The sequence below is a fragment of the Nelumbo lutea genome, chromosome 2 (genome assembly GCF_056320005.1).
Source record: "Nelumbo lutea isolate HS-2025 chromosome 2, American lotus-T2T, whole genome shotgun sequence".
Taxonomy (NCBI): domain Eukaryota; kingdom Viridiplantae; phylum Streptophyta; class Magnoliopsida; order Proteales; family Nelumbonaceae; genus Nelumbo; species Nelumbo lutea.
In genome coordinates, this window is record NC_142685.1 from 111670687 (window position 1) to 111688082 (window position 17396).

General features: G+C 43.1%; 2 protein-coding genes across 5 annotated transcripts in view; both read left to right on the plus strand.

Moving 5' to 3' along the window:
• Nucleotides 1-17396, plus strand: part of LOC148872814 (Cation efflux family protein) — a 38554-nt gene that overhangs the window by 8009 nt on the left and 13149 nt on the right. For 2 of the 4 annotated variants that reach the window (XM_088969458.1, XM_088969460.1), the window contains exons 2-3: nucleotides 13611-13783; nucleotides 13981-14179. In XM_088969458.1, coding sequence (XP_088825584.1) covers nucleotides 13611-13783; nucleotides 13981-14179 — 372 coding nt within the window. Of the gene's footprint in view, nucleotides 1-11253; nucleotides 11869-13610; nucleotides 13784-13980; nucleotides 14180-17396 lie in introns of those variants that run through there. The other 2 variants (XM_088969459.1, XM_088969461.1) reach the window with 2 other exon arrangements.
• Nucleotides 222-1642, plus strand: LOC148872815 (uncharacterized). Its single transcript, XM_088973139.1, has 2 exons — nucleotides 222-794; nucleotides 868-1642. Exons 1-2 carry the CDS (start codon nucleotides 369-371, stop codon nucleotides 1459-1461), a joined length of 1020 nt encoding a protein of 339 aa, XP_088829265.1. The 5' UTR covers nucleotides 222-368; the 3' UTR covers nucleotides 1462-1642.

Here is a 17396-nt window from a genome sequence, read left to right on the forward strand (position 1 = left end):
GGTGGGTTCTCTTCCTGGGGGGAGACGGGCGTATTACCTTTCTCCTCGCCAGGGTTTCAAGCTTCTGCACGATCTTCCTAATAAGGTCCTGGCTTGGAAGCGGGACTACTTTGGCGTGCGAAGTGCACAAGGATGGCCCTTTCAGACTGGGTGGGGTGAGGCCGCTCCCGATTTGGGCGTAACTCTTGATAAGGAGACGGTGAAGGGTCTCCGGCAATGGGCACGGCAAGGCTTAAAGTGCCACCACTACTTAACGGAGGCCAAGCTTATTGCAGCCGGCCTGAGTTCGGGTAGGTTTCTAGCTATGCGGTTTCTTGCTTGCTTTGTTTTTTTTTTTTTTTGATGTCGAACTCGTTTCTGTAGGTGTGATGGATGCGGAGAGAACTCGTGGGGGGCGTTTGTTCCAAGGTATGAAGAGGAGAAAGCGAGTCGCCAAGCGAACTCGTACCGAGCTACCCCTGGATGAGGAGCCCCAAGCCCCAGACCATACGCCAGAGGAACTGCCCAGGGAGCCCGAAGTGACTCCACCGGTGCACGAGACCGTCGGGGAACCTTACGCTGAAACCACTCATACGGGCGCTCCTGCGTACTCAAGTGCTCCTGCTCACTCTGGGTCTGCTCATACGCGGGCTGGGCCCTCAGGCTCGGGAGCTCAAGGGAAGTTTAGGAGCGTGTTGACGCCGAACTACGCTCTTCAAAAGAGTAGGGATGCTACTTTCCCCGAGGAGGTCGCGGCGTGGACCAATCTTCCCTTGAATCAGGTCGCTTGCCGCGCCGTAACACATGCCATGGTGGTAAGTTAGATTCTGTCTTCCTTTTTTATTCTGTTGCTTCTGCTGTCATTTGCTCACTTGTTTCTTTTGGTAGGTGAATTCTTCGATTCATGTCTTGGCAGCCCAAGTGGAGAGGAACTCGCGACAAGCGCGAGCTGCTGAGGCTGCCGCTCATGCTACTGAAGAAGCCTTTTGTGCTATAGAGGCAAATACCCGGGCTGCTGAGGCGGTTGCTTATGCTGCTGAAGAGGCTGCTCGCGTCACGATGGCCAGACAAGCGAGGTCTCAGCGTGACGCCGAGGCCATGGGGGTAGTTGTCAAGCATATGGCGGACTTGAAGTTGGATTTGCAACATCAAGTCGAATATCTTCAGGAGGACATCAGGGAGAGAACACATATTTTTTCCCAAGGCATTGAAGACGCCAAGAAGAAGGCAGTTGAAGACTACATTGCCTCCCCGCGTTTTGACGATCTGATGGTGGACTCTTACAGGAGGGGGTTCAAGTTGAGCCGGTGGATGATCCGGAATACGTACCTCGACCTCGATGTAAGTGCCATAACCACTTCGCGTATAACTCAGGAGATGGCCAATGCTGCCGATGGCGAGCCGGACTCTGAAGGAGAGGCAGGGCCTTCGGGTGTTGTTGAAGTGCCTTCCGATGGTGAAGAAGTGGCTCCGGGCATGTAAATTTTTTTTTTTTGCCAATGTACTGTTTCTTGCAATGGAGTGTCTTTTTTCCCCTTGCTCATCTTCCCCGAACTGTTTCTTTGCCGGGTTTTTCAAAATTTTCGTGGTCTTTTATGCCGCGAACTGATTTTTTGCCAAGCTGATAATGTGCTGTCTACGCCGAAGTTCCTCGGCTTGCCTTGTGGCACATAGGGCCTGATTTCGTCCACTTCACTAGGTGGTTTATAGGTAGTATCGCCTCAAGTTCACGATGTTCCACGTTCGAGGTACTCGTTTGCCTTCCAAGGTTTCGAGTTCGTATGTGCCCCCGAGCGTTGTTTTTACTTTATAGGGCCCTTCCCAATTAGGTCCAAGCTTGCCGATGCCGGGTTCGGGCACCATAATCTTACGGAGGACCAGGTCGCCGACTCGGAAGCTTCATTGCTTTACTCAGCTATTGTAGTAGCGAGCTACCTGCTGCTGGTATGCCGCTGTTCGGATGTGTGCGAGGTCCCTTACCTCGTCCAGTAGGTCGAGGTTGGTGCGTAACTCGTCTCCGTTCATCCGATCGTCGTATGTTTCTAATCGCAACGTTGGTATTTTGATTTCCTCCGGGATCACTGCTTCAGTGCCGTAGGTGAGGTTGAAGGGGGTTTCTCCCGTGGCTGCTTTTTCGGTCGTTCGGTGAGCCCATAAGACACTTGGTAGCTCTTCGGCCCACAATCCCTTAGCTCGATCCAGACGTGCTTTCAGTCCGCGCAGGATGGATCTGTTCATTACTTCCATCTGACCATTTGCCTGCGGGTGCGCGACTAACGTGAAATTTTGCCGAATCCCCATGTTCTGGCACCACTCTTGGAACTTGATATCCTCGAACTGTTTGCCATTGTCGGAGATTAGAACCCGAGGTAACCCGAACCGACATACTATGTTCTTCCAAAAGAAGTTCTATATGTTTCGAGCCGTAACAGTTGCCAGAGGTTCGGCTTCTATCCACTTCGTAAAATAATCTACCGCAACAACTAAGAATTTTCTTCCGCCTATTGCTGGTGGGAATGGCCCTAGGAGGTCGATGCCCCATTGTGCAAAGGGCCATGGGCTGGCGAGGTATTTGAGGTCGGAGGCAGGTTGATGGTGGATGTTAGCGTGCTTCTAACACTTGTCGCATTTTCTGACGAGCTCGACAGCTTCTGCCTTCATCGTTGGCCAGTAGTATCCTTGTCGAAGTGCCTTTTGGGCGAGTGCTCTGCCCCCCAAGTGTCCGCCGCACAGGCCTTCATGAGTGTCGCGGAGTACGAACTCGTCTTCGGTAGGCCGCAGGCACCGCAAATAGGGGAGCGTGTACGACCGTCGGTATAACCGTTCGTCTATTATGACGTATTTGTCCGCCTAGCGTTGCACCCTCTTGGCCGCATTGCGTTCTGCAGGGAGGGTTCCGTCTATCAGGAAGCTCGCGAGTGGATCGATCCAGCTCGGCTCTGCTTCTAAGACAGGAGCGACCTCCTCTGTCCCCCCGAGAATACTAGGCCGAGGTAAGTCCTCTATGTACACAGTTCTCATATTGTTGTGACTCGTACTGGCTAACCGGGGCAGGGCGTCGACCTCAGTGTTTTCTGACCTCAGGATTTGCCTGATGATGTGTGACCGGAAGTTGAGCAGGGCTTCTTTTACTTTGGCCAAATATGCGATCATGGAGAGATCGCGTGCTTCGTATTCGCCAGTAACTTGGTTTACCACGAGCTGAGAATTGCTGCAGATGACCAAGTGTTTTGCCTTAACCTTTCGCGCTAGGTCCAGCCCGGCGATCAGCGCTTCGTACTCTGCCTCGTTGTTGGATGCCGCGAACTCAAAGCGTAGTGCGTATTCTACTTTTGTGCCGCTCGGGCCGCACAAGACTATTCCAGCTCTGTTGCCTTGCCAGTTCGAGGAACCATCCACGTGAAGGATCCGGGGCTCCTCATCCCAGTTCGCGCTTCGCCTGACCAAGAGAGATGCCACACTGGCTGCTACTTCACGGGGTTCGGACTCTATGGGCTCAGGAGCTCCGGGTTCGCCGCAACTGGGGACCTCGGGCTCGACCTGTGGGGCTTCGTGGCTGAAAGTGCACTCGGCGATAAAATCTGCCAAAGCTTGGGCCTTGATAGTGGTTCTCGGTTTGTATTGGAGGTCGTACTCGCTGAGTTCGATGGCCCATTTCGTCAGTCGACCGAAGACTTCGGGTTTGAGTAAAACTTGTCTAAGAGGTTTGTCAGTTAGGACGATGACGGTGTGAGCCTGGAAGTACGGGCGGAGTTTCCGAGCTGATATTACTAGAGCGTATGCTAGTTTTTCTATCTCCGGGTACCTTGCCTCTACTCCCTGCAAAATTTTACTAACATAATATATGGGTCGTTGGACCCGGTCTGTTTCCTTTATCAGTACCAAACTGACCGCCTCGTCGCTCGCCGAGAGGTACAGTTCTAAGACCTCGCCCACCTCGGGCCGGGCTAAGGTTGGCACACTAGCGAGGTAACCTTTTAGTTCTTCGAACGCGAACTGGCAGTCCAGGGTCCATTCGAACCCTTTGCCTTTGACTGCCTTGAAGAAGGGTAGGCAGCGGTCTGCTGACTTAGACAAGAAGCGGCTTAGAGCGGCTATGCAGCCGTTTAGCCTCTGAACCTCTTTTACTTTCCGAGGTGGTTTCATATCTAGAATGGCTTTTATTTTGTCTGGGTTGGCCTCAATACTGCGTCGATTGACAATGTAGCCTAGGAACGTGCCCGAGGTGAAGCCGAAGACACACTTGTTGGGGTTCAACTTCATGCTAAACTGACGCAGGATTTGGAAAACAGAATCTAAGTCTTGCATTAACTCTTGTGAAAACTGAGTCTTGACGACCATGTCGTCTACATAGCACTCTATCTTCGTACCAATCAGGGGCCAAAATAGCTTATTTACAAGTCTTTGGAAAGTCGCCCCGGCATTTTTTAGTTCGAAGGGCATGACTTTGTAGCAATACAGGCCGAACTCGGTTATGAAGCTAGTTTTTTCCTCATTGGATGGGTCCATCCTAACTTGGTTGTAGCCCGAGTAGGCGTCCAGGAAGCTTAGCAACTCGTTTCTCGAGGTCGCGTCCACTAGGCGGTCAATTCTGGGGAGGGGGAAGATATCCTTCGGGCAAGCTCGGTTCAGGTCGGTATAGTTGATGCACATGCGCCACTTGCCGCTTGCCTTTTTTACCAACACCGGGTTGGCCACCCAGCTCGGGTAATGGACTTCCCTTATGAAGTTTGCTGCGAGGAGCTTCTTGACCTCCTCGTTGACCGCTCTCCAGCGTTCTGGGGCTAAGTTGCGTTTCTTCTGTCTAACGGGTCTGACTACAGGGTCAGTATTAAGTTTGTGAGTTATCAGTATGGGGCTAATGCCGGGCATGTCAGCCGCGGACCAGGCAAAAATATCTAAATTTTGAAGTAAAAAACTCACCAGTTCGGCTCGTAGGGGGTCTTCGATGGAAGCTCCGATGCTTAGTGTGCGAGCTGGGTCCGTGGCTGAAGTCGAGATTGCGACTGTTTCCTCCGTGGGTGAAGCTCGCTCCTCACCTTGCTCCGCAGGCCGCTCCAGTTCGAGGTCGTCGGCCGCCTTGGTTTTTCCCTTCAGGGCGGCAATGTAGCACTTGCGGGACTCGAGCTGGTCGCCCCGCGCTACCCCTATACCGAAGTCCATAGGGAACTTCATGGCCAAATAGTAGGTGGAGACCGCCACCCGTAGGACATGCGTGATCGGCCGCCCTAATATGGCATTGTATGGGGAGGGGGTCGCGACTACCAGGAAATCATGGTTGAGTCTGACCGCACAAGGCCATGCACATGCACGATTCGCTGGCCCTGGCGAGGTGCATTTGCGACTAAAAGGCGTCAACGTGGTCGTTGGGGTCGAAGGACCCGTCGTACTTGTCCAGAGGTGGGAGCTTGAAGTCTCTGGGTAAGGGGACCGCCAGGAGTTCCGATGCGAGGGGGAAAGGAACGGAGAGAGCCGGGGCAGCCCCTACCTCGTCCGAGCTCGTGTCTTTGCCTCTGAATTCCGACAAGGCGCGGGTGGCGATTCGGCGGCTTCGCCGGCGACTTTGCCGTTGAGCGGGCCTTGTGCTGGCGCTGCTGGCCTCCGTGTGACCGAGCTCGATGGGCCCGAAATGCTAGTAGTATGCCGCCAGGGCGCTGAATCGGTTTTCAGTGAGCGGGAGCTCGGGCTTGGGGCGTCGGGGTGCCGACCTCGCGGGCGAGGTTCCCGACCCGCCTGTGGGTTGCGAGGCGAGGATGACATTTTTCTCTCTTCAGCCTGGGGACGAGGCCTGGCTGTTGGGGTGGTTCTGGGGCCGGGAGGCCTTCACCTAGTGGGGGCGCCCATCCTGCGGGGAGGCCTTGACCGGCCTCAGAGCGGGGTGGCGAGGTGGAAGTAGTGGTTGGTTCAGTGGCAGTTGGGGGAACTGCTGTTGATAGTGATACTGGGAGATGTTGTGCAGCACTTGGTGCTGGTGAAGCTGTTGTTGCTGGAACTATTGCATTTGGGCTTACATTGCCCGCATGCACTGCATCAGGTCCTCCAATCGGTTTTGGCTAGCTGCCAGGGGGATGGCAGTTGGTTCAGTGAAGGTTGTCTCAATGGGGAGAGGAAAGGGGACGCTTGTGGTAGGAGGGTTTACGGGTGCCACTGCTTGTGACGCGTTCAAGATGGGGACCCCATCCGCCGAAAGGGGGATGGTGAACTGTCCAACGCACACTACGGGGACCTGAAGTTGCTCCTTGGTGGCATTTGTCTCCGTGCCACGTCCGGTGTTTCTGGAGGAGGCCATGAGTGTTGGGTTTTTTGAAGAAAAAGGGGGTTATCGAAGTTTGGAGGGAGGCTTTTTGAAGCGGTTCCCACAGACGACGCCAATTGATGGAGCGCGATCCGGCTGGTCTTAGCTGTCCGCTGCCTTGCTTCCGAACGGGGTAGCAGGGAACCTGAAACGGAGGAGATGGGAAAGCTCCGGGGGGAACCCGGTGTAGAGGCTCCGAAGCTCAAGTTAGAATCCTTCAAAAGCAAGGTAATACCAGATAGCACAAAGTTTGCATACCTCCGTTGTCGGGGGGCAGGGGGCTCTTATAGTCACTTCGTGTACTCGTCCCGAGGCCCTTGTCAGATCAGGTATGATTACCCTTGTGCTTGTCAATTCGGCCGTCGTCCTTTCTGCTGAGACAGAACCGTCAAACTGGAGATGGCGGTGTCAGTGGCGGTGGCAGGTGGCCGTTTATAGTGCTACTGCCAAACGTCAGATCCCAAGTCAGTCAGGCGTAGCGCCCTCGGGCATGGACTTCCCTAGTGTCTGGCATGGTACGACTTGTTTGGTTTTGGTGCCCAGAAGGTGATGCGAAGTGCTGAGCGAGGCGGTCTTGAGCTCGGAGGTATCTATAGGGCAGGTCAGTTCGGCGAGGTGTATCCCAAACTGTTACAAGGTGGGTCAGTTCGGCGAAGTGTATCCCGAGCTGTTACAAGGTGGGTCAGTTCGGCGAAGTGTATCCCGAGCTGTTACAAGGTGGGTCAGTTCGGCGAAGTGTATCCCGAGCTGTTACAAGGGTCAGTTCGGCGAAGTGTGTCCCCTTGTTCCCGTCTAGGCTTGGCCCCTTTTGCCGAGCTGTTGTTTCTGCCACGTGACACATAATAGAGAGGTCGGGCCAAATCTTCCTTCATCACTTTCTTTAGTTGACACTTACTTGGATGATCCATCGATTAATTAATGAGGGGCACATGGTTGATCGTAAGGGTGTCAATGGACCGGTTTTGGATTGGACCCCATCCAGTCCAAAATCAATTTGGATGGATTGGATGGACCAATAAGATATATTGGATTGGATCAATCTGGTCCAAATTATTTGTTAGATTGGATTGGACCTGGTCAGTTCATAACAAATTTATATTGGATTGAGTTGGATTAAGCCAATATCTGGTCCATTGATATAAGATAAGAATATATGTGTCAATGGACTGGGTTTGGGTTGAAACCAATCTAAATCAAAATGAATTTGAACAGATTGGATGATCTAGACATTGAATCAGACCGGTCCAAATTGGTCCAAAGCATTCATTGGATTGGATTGTACTTGGTCCATTTATAATGGACTCACATTGGACTAGATCGGTTTGGACCAAATCCAGCCTAATTGACACCCCTAGTTGATGAGGGCTTGTTGGTCACACCACACAGGGAGATAGCTCACCATCTACTTCAACCCAATCTAATTAAAAAGTGACATGTAATTTAGCCTACAATAACATTTAAGAATAATGTTGTTATGGTTATCTAGGGGTGGATTCAAGCAAGTCGAGCCGAATAGTACGAGGCTCGAGCTCGGCTCGAGTAAAAAACTCATAAGCTCGAGTCAAAAACTCGTTCAATAGGTTACTCATAAGCTCAAGCTCGGATCGACTCGAGCTCAATTTCAGAAAAAAATTATATATAAAAATATTTTTTATTTGATATTTAAAAAATTAAGAATTATAATATTTTTATTATATATATTAATTTTTACAATTTTATTTTATATAGCCAAGCTCTATTAGGCTCGACTTCGGCTCGTTTATTAATCAAGCCTATAAATTGGGCTTGAACTCGGCTCGAATCTTGGTCAAAACCAAACCAAGCCAAGCTCGAACAGCTCATGAATAGCTCGACCACTCATGGCCACTCCTATGATTACCCATGCAACCATTCCATTTGCACAAGAACTCTCAACCCTTAGAAAAACTTGAGACTAGAGCTTGGTATTAATTTAATACATAGGAAGGGTTTGGGTTTTATTAGATTGTTGAAATACGATTCTTATTCTAGTAAATTACAGTCACATCACATGGTCCACTTTGTATGCAATCATACTTAATTGTTATTTCCATGAAGTCTTTCTTCACCCATGATCCATTTTTGTAAAAGGACTGGTAGCCACAAAAGTCTATTAGAAAAAGGAAAATAAAAGAAAAAAATTAGAAAAACTTTCTTTCTTTGTGGAATGCTGATTGGGAGCAAATTTGTGGATGAAAATGGTGAGAGACTGGGATGCAAGAAAATAACTAGACAAGGTAGGAATTAGGATATGTCTTTTCATGGGTGATAGAGGAATACAAAGGGATACATAAACAATTCTTTTGTAGATGCTTTCTGCTTTGAAAGAAACAAAGAGAGAATCACATATGTAAAATGATGGGATTCTTCTCCAAAATAAATGGATGGATTTTTTTTTTTTTATTCAGGCCGAAATATTTGAATCATTTACAATTTTTTTAATCATGAAAACATTATTTCCATGCCATTTACATAAAAACAACTTAAAAGGTCTGGAAAACATAAATTGCATTGGAAATAATAGCTGAAATATGTCAATATGAAAAATTTTACTTTCATTTTACACAGAAACAAACAAAGCCTAAATTATTGCAGACTATAAAGGAATGCTAACTGGTAAATGATATGAACTTGTGCTCAAGGGGTATTACTATATTTTTCATGGGATGTTTCAACAATTACACTAAATTTTAAAAGTGTTTTCATAAAAACATGCATAATTTAAATTATCGATACTTTTAAGCCATAATCCCAATTATATGAATTGATTACATAAATCCTATTTTTATCAATCCGTTCTATTTAAGATTGTATCTACTATCAAATTATTGGTGTTTAATCAGTTCTTATTACTTATACACATATCCATTTTTTATCTATCCTAAATAATCAATCAATAACAAACACCTACCCTAAAATTCTAAATTATTTCACGCTTGTCAAATCATATGATAATCACATGGAACGTGGTTAGATGATTGACGAAGTTGATTCTTGGAGTGGGTATTTGACTATGTCTCAATTTAAAAAAAAAAATTGACACTATCTTAAATCCAACTATTGTATCTATTATTTTATATTTTTATCAAAAAAATTATTTTATTTTTTTAATTCTACAAACCCTTGAAAATTCGTTTATCCACAATACACTGCCCCCTGAATTGGAAAAGAAGATGAGATTTTTTCCATATGTGGCTGGTATGTTACGTGGATAGATATGGGCAGAACTTGTGTGGGCAGGAGATTGGAACTCGTAGAAGCATCCATTGTCAAATTCTTTACGATGGGTCAATTCGTACTGTACGGCATGCAATGCCTGTCCTGATCTGGTGTATCATGTCGTTGGCTGTTCTCGACAGCTTACGCTGTCAATAGGGCTCTCTCCAGCCGCGCTAAACCCACAATGTATCCAACTCTAACTTTTGCCGTAGCGCAGGGCTAAATCAGAAAAACATGGTCTCAAATTTACTGTAATGGCCCCATTAAAAAGTCCTTTCATCCGATTCGAGCCATGCCAACAAATCAAATTGATTCGGTGTAGGGTTACGATATTATTGTAGAAAATGTGAGGTGTTAATCATAGTTTTTAAAAACGAACCGGTGACCGAATTGGTCAAGGGTCCATTTATCGGTTCGAACAGTCGGCTGGTTCTGACAAAAAAAATTTTAAATTTAAAAAAATTGGAAAACGGTCTAAACCATTCAAATGGTTAACCGGCCGATTCAACTGTTTGTTATCCAAAATCAATATTTTTGGGAGAAAAAACGGTTTTGGAGAAAAACGGAATCTATCAGATGACCGATTTCCAATTTTTCCAGTTTGGTCTGATTTTGAAAGCGGTAGTGCTAACTAATCTCTAAGGCTAAATTTGAAAAGAGTATAAAATGTAAATTTGTACAAAAATAATATAAAATACAAGATTTTACACTCTATATAATTGCATTTGCACTCTTTCCAAACTGAATCTAATCTGTATTACAACTCTCATATGGGAAAAATTGTTTGACGGTTCAGACTATCAATTTTGACCGTCAGTAATAGTATCAATGAAGTAAGGTGTTGTTTGGATAGATTTTTAAAAAGTAAGAAAAAATATTGGTCGAATTTATGTAGTGTATCAGCCCGTATTAACTAATATATATTTGTGTCAGTTTACCATTAATATGAAATACAGGAAGTTTTGGGGTGAGACTTGTTTCAAGAGGTAGTCAGGCCTTATATCTACCCCTGAAAGCACTAAAAACACCCAAACTATAGTCAGCTTTTGATACTTCTTATTTTTGGGTTTAAAATTATTTATAATTTTTTAAATGTATCAAGGACAATGTGATATTTAAACCCCCACGACGCGATTAAATATATGAATGTCATATGTATACATGTGGCCAATCCATTACATAACATATAATGTATTTAATAGCATTAAAAATATATTCAATGACATGTATATTCCACATGACAATTAATATAGATGTTATGTAATATTTGAATATATTGAATGGCATGTGTATATCACATAACAATATATATAAATATGACGTGGCATTCTAAATCTACAATATATTTTTTAATCTATATATTAATTTTATTTTAAAAAGTAAACTTCTAAAATTTTTTCATCTAAAGTCATATCACAGTAAAATATGAATTACAACTTCTCGAGGGCCCGTTGGCCGTTGACACTCCAACCTGTACAATTTAAAGACAGCGAAAGCTATCTTCGGGACCGACTAGCGAATCCTTTTTGTCTTTTCTGGAACAAGAATCCAGCAAAGACGCAAAATAAGAATTCTGTAAACGCCTCCGGATATGCTACGAATACTACGTGTAAAACGGGCTACATGAGCCAATCAAAATAGCACACGTCATCCCGTTTTACACGTTTTGTTTGCAGCAGATCCGGAGACGTAGAAGGCAATTCTTTTGGAGTTACTGAGTTCTGAGTTCTAACTTCTAACATGGAACAGAGCGCCAGAGCGGTCAGATAATTTGGCGCGCGAAAGGCGGTAAGCATTTACTATGCACCCGCAAATCTGCCTAAAATGACCGAAGACCACTAATTCTTCGTCATTGATTGCCCGAATAAGAAAAGAGAGTAAAATCAATCAATAATAAACCAATTCAAACTAATAATTCAGTTCAAATCTTTCAACTCAGAGGATGAAAGGTCTAGAATAGACGATAGTGCACAGATGTCTGCATCTCCATTCCACCATGGACATAGTTTCTTCTTCTTTTTGTTCGACTTCTCCTCGTACATAAGCCCAATACCCAATATGAGAAGCTAAGCTTTGAACTTCGGTACTATCTGGTTTGGATAGATTTGTTGGTTTTGTGGGGGAGATCGTTAGAGGAAGAATGGAGGGGAGTAGGGAGGTGAAAAAACCATTGCTATCGACCATGGAGGGGGAGGGGCAAAAGCCCGCCAACGTTAAACGACGAAATTCGAGACGGTTATCGGTGAATTCACTCAGGGCCGATTTCCTGTGCAGGTTGCCGAATAAGGTGAAGTCGGCAATTGATCCCGAGAACCCTTATCACGTTGATTTTTCCAGAACAACTTCCTTGTTGGAAGGTGAGGTCTTTCGTGCCTTTTGTTCTACTCTGTTCTTTGGTCCTTTGTAATGGTACATGGCTTTGTTTCTTAAATCGTTTCGTATTCACATGGCTTCCAAGAGGTTGCTCCTTTGTCTCACTTGTTCTATATCTGCAGTTATAATTCGATGTTTCTTTCTCAAGTTGAGGCTATTCTAACAACTTACAATTAAAAATTTGGCTATTGGGTAATTGGTTCTATATTGAGCAGTACTGTAGTTCAAATTTTTTAGTGACTGCTGCTCTGGTTGAACTTCTTCTCTCTGTTAACCTCCAATGGATAATTTATTTCAAAAGGTTATAGATTCTCAAAAGGCTTCAGTGTTTGATTCTATGGTGAAATCTCGAGCCGAGAAGTGTGAGGACGCGGGTTTGAGTCTGAGAGAGGCCACTTTGTGCAAGAAAACGCCCAAGGTTAGTCATCAGGAATTCCTTAATGGAGTTTCAGTTCCCAAGTGACTATGGTTGGTAGGTCTATCACCAACAAAGTTGGATTCACGGAATTTTGGAAAAAGTCGTTCTGCTGATATTCTATCTGTCATGGGTGTTTCAAAGTGTTTATTGAACCTCAACAGGCCTGGAGTTGTTTTGGAGAGGCATTCTATCTCATGCTTGTCTCTGTTTATTGAAACCCTCTGGTACTTAGTTGGGTATGACATTCAGGATCAAGGATTCAATGTATTTATTTATCCATTTTGTAGATTCTGTCAAATATACAATGAGGAAGAACTGTGAAGCAAAATATTGAGAAGTTGCAGTGTTCAGGATTAGGAGGTTATATTCTCTCTTGTATCTAATAGATCCACTCTTTAAGCTCCACTTATTTCAGTTTAAAATGGACAAAAAAATTAATGCTGAAACATTTGAGCTATGTTTTTGCTGCAAAAGAGGAAATAATAACTAAAATATTTTAACCTGGAGAAATTTCCATCCATTATACAGAGAAACATAACATGTGTATTGTTATTAAACAATTTTTTTTTAACATTTTGTAGTTGTCATTGTTTGAGTATGTATTTTTCAGACTGAAAAACCTTTGTTCAGTTCATCTTTTCACTCCCGATAAAAAAGTTCAAATTTAATGAATTTGAGCTACTGTTGTCACTTTCGTGCACTTTTTATGTGGAATAGTGGAATTTCATGAATTTTTATGGTAGAGATCACGTACACATCCTACATTGGTTAAATTGGACACATGTGACAACTGTATTGCCAATACTTCTTGGCTCTTCTCTTAGATTATATGCATCACTGGTAGCTTTGCAGTCACCACCAGAACCAACCTTTCTAGAAAGCAAGGTTACTCTTGGTTGTAGAATTTCTTGCAGCTAACAAATCGTTGGCTTTCTGTCGTTGAAGGAGCTTCACATAGGCTGTATTTAAAGATGTGTCTTGTCATATTAGTGATACTCTTTTGCTTGTAAATCCTACTTATCATGAGTTCATTAGGTGCTTGTAGTTTTGCTCAAATTTAATTTGTTCATTCTTTCTGATTATGTCTTTTCTTCCTGATGTGGATGCAATTATGTTGATAATTATTGGACCCCTGTAATTTACCAATAAATATAGATTATGGTGCTTTTTCTGAGTATGTTAAAATTTCTATGTAATTAAATATCAGAAATGAACTGAGATGTTGATTGTATTCAAAGAAATTTCTACTTCATATCTTTCTATTGTTCTTGTCTTGTACCTAATTTAAACCCTTCCTGGTCATTTTAGGAGAAAAGGAATATTATGAAAAACAATTCTCTACATTGCGATCGTTTGAAGAAGTTGATTCCTTAGGGATGACCAATGGCATTGATGAAGATCAACTCCGTGAGGAACAAGCCCAACAAGAAAGAGCAATGAAGATCTCTAATTATGCTAACATCTTTTTGCTGGCATTTAAAGTATTTATATATTTCCCTTTGTTAACTCCATGTTATAACCCTGAAAGTTTTTCCCTAGAATTCCTAGCATACAACTTTTCTAGATTTTCTAACACCCCTTGCCACCAACTTGTATGATATGTTGATGCAGTTAACTGATTGTGCAGTTTGCAAGCTTTGGCTCTTTGAACTGATCATTTCTCTATTACAATGTGCAGCTCTATGCCACAATAAAAAGTGCATCATTAGCTATTGCTGCATCAACATTAGACTCTTTACTGGATCTCATGGCTGGTGGCATTCTGTGGTTTACACACTTATCAATGAAAAATATCAATATATACAAATACCCTATTGGAAAGTTGAGGGTGCAACCTGTAGGGATTATCATTTTTGCAGCTATCATGGCTACTCTTGGTATGGTTATCTACATTAGATGGTTATGGGTTTGTAGTGAATTGAGAGGCAAATATTGAACAATTATTTTCTAATAATGCACCAATTTTTAAATTCTTGTAAGTATGGAATTATACCAGCAATTATTTTATATATGGATTTTTTATTAATAGAATAAGTTGGTGATTATCAATTTCCTTTATCTGTAAAAATATCAATGAAATCCAATTATTCCAATTGTTTATTTAATCTTCTGACTTATTTTTCTGCCTAATAATATTGAACAATGTCTTGTATGATAGACGCTTATGAGAACCAATGCCCATAAGCTGCTACTTAGAATGATTCCCTGCTGTATCATGAAAATAACATAACTCCCTTAATTTCTTAAAAGACCCCAGCTATTGGATTCTACCATTAAATCCACAACTTCTATTTTAGTAAAAGGACAAAATTAACCCTAGAATTACCAAAAGATCTTTCTGCATTGCAATATCTAGTGCCATACCTGATACCCCCATTGGATCCTGCTCAAGATTGATGAGACCTTTCTCTGGTTCAAGAGCCACGGTACTGTTTGTCAAAAATACCCCTCATTTTCCTTCTCCAATAAGCATTCTTTATTGTTAGACTTCTTTTCTTTTGAACCTTTCTTGCCTAGTACATCCAAGAATATTCATGAATCTTCCCTTGTTTTCTTGGTTCTTTGTTTTTTGCTTATCTATAAAAGCAACCAAATATATCTGGTTGACTAGTGGAAAAGTCTTACAGATCTCACATGGTGGGTAAGAAGTGGTTTTAGATATTAAATAGGGGAAAGTATCGAGTACATGTATGAAACTCAGATCTGTAGTGCTTAATAGGAGAAGAAAGCTTAAGAGAATGAGAAAATAAATAGATTTGATATATAATAGTGGGAAAGAGGAGTTAAATAAGAATTGAGATTACAGCAGAGAATAATTGTAGCGAAAAGAAAAGAATAGAGGAAAGGAGAACAGAACAGGAGAAGAGAGAGATACAGGGAAGATTATGGTGGTAGAATATATTAAACTTTTTTTATTTCACCATAAATCACCTTATTAGGGATGACAATGGAGCTGGTTTAGTACAGGTTGGGCTTTAACCTAAATCCTACCCAACTTAACCATCAACCATCTTTCCCCGTAAATAGAGAAGGTCAGGGCATGAAGTGGAGAAAGAAAAAACAAAAATGCTAGTAGAAATATAATAAATTAAAAATGATGTAGAACAAAAGATATAACACCTGATATCATCATTAAAAACGGTTAATGCCTATATGATACACTTCAAATGCTTATGGCACAACAAATACACCTTAACCCAACCTGATCTGAATTTTTGGGGGTTGTAAGAGAGACAGAACCTCAGATTTTAGTGAGTCCCCATGTCCAATCGGTCCTGAGTACATTGCTACCACCACAACTTCTTCATTTCTAAAGACTCTCCCAATTACTAAAGGTCCAGGGTTACCTAAAGAGCTTTCATCAAAGTTCAGTTTCACATTGTTATGTGAAGGGGGTTTCCACTCTAGCACAACCATGTCCTTCACAATTGTGGATTTTTTCACTGCTTCCCATGATCCAAAGATGTCATCCACCAAGAAAGTTTTGAAAACTTCGCTTGTTCTCACCCTGTGTGCCACCTTCACCTTTATATTATTTATTATGTATTCTCTTGAGCTGTACGCCTGTACCTCTCCATGAAATTCCACCCATTTCTTTCTTCCCAGATAGTCTACACCAGAGCTGTTCTCATACCTGTGCTCTAAGCAACTGAGCCAGTATAAAATGGAATGGAATGCCTACACTGCAAGTTGTTAATTTAATATCATAAAGTATGAATAGAGTGTAAGTAAAAAGCTGGAAGACTTGATGCAAAAAAAGAAAAAATTGAATACAAGGCTACCCAAGGCCACAGGTAAATATTGCACAAGAAAGACAAAAAATAGCTCCTAGCTAGGCAGTGTTATACCCTAGTACAGCTCACTTCTTGCTACTTCCTCCCTTGCTTGACTGTCAATATTCAATTTGAACAATCTAGAAATGAATAGAATGAGGACTGTTTCCATTTACTAATATCTTGCTCCCTTGCTGCAGCTTTATGGAGTTGGAGCTTTAGTTTATTTGATAGTAGGTGGATTCCGCCATCTGATGTAAGTTTGCTGTTTGATCCATCCACTATCGTGTGGCATATGAGAAGAGGTAAAATCATGTGGAGATATATCAGGGCAACTATCTTATGGATTATTTGGGAGGAAAGGAATGCTAGAATATTCCTAGAGAAGGAAAGAAGCTTGGCTGAAGTTAAGGACTGTATTTTAACAAGAGCAATCCATTGGCTAAAGACTTTGGTTATGTTTTCCGATTTCTCATTTGATGACCTTTGGAGGAATTGGTCAGCAGTGGCTAATACCTCCACTAAGAAGAACAGAAGTGTGATAGAATGGAAACCTCCTCCAAAAGGTGTCATTAAATTAAACTTTGATGGGAGCAGCCAAGGCAACCCTGGGCCTTTAGGTGTAGGGGATGTGCTAAGGAATTAGGACAGCAACATTATTTCCTTATTCTCAGGACCGGTGGGATTGGGAGACTCTACAAGGGCAGAAATACTAGCTGCTATACAAGGGATCCAGATTGCCAATCAGATTTGGGTGGAACATCTTCTAATTGAAGGGGATTCTCAGGTGGTAATAGCCTAATAGGGTGGCTTTTAAACCCGGATGCTGTCATTTGGGGCTATAGAGACCTCAAAAAAGTGAAGTGGCTAACTAGTAATTTGAGAGTTGATGATGTTAAATGGGTAAGCAGGTTGGAAAATACTATGGCTGATTCTTTGGCCAAACGGCTTCGAAGGAAGGTCTTTTTTGTGCTATTTTGTAACTTGTTCTAGTGAATTGGAAAGCTGTATTTAACTAGTATGGAGAGGTTGCATTTCATGCCTCTCCTTGGGAAGCTTGTACTCTATTACCTTTGGTGATTAATAAAATCCATAATTGTATAAAAGAAATGAATAGAATAAGGGGTTTACTATTGTTATCAAAGGTACTCTATCTAATTTGATAGCTGATATCCAAGATCCCCAGATCTGTCCCACATCAAACCTATCACATTTTAAGTCTCCCCCAAATAAGGGTCTCCTAATAACCCATAGAAACTAAAATCTAAACCCTCAATAACAAATAATAGCTCAACTCTTACAGAATCACCTATGCCTATTG

Excerpts from the sequence above, each read along its gene's own strand:
- LOC148872815 (XM_088973139.1), top strand. The coding sequence starts at position 369 with ATGGATGCGGAGAGAACTCGTGGGGGGCGTTTGTTCCAAGGTATGAAG. Across the intron at positions 795-867 it reads CCGTAACACATGCCATGGTG|GTGAATTCTTCGATTCATGT; the intron begins GTAAGTTAGATT and ends TTCTTTTGGTAG.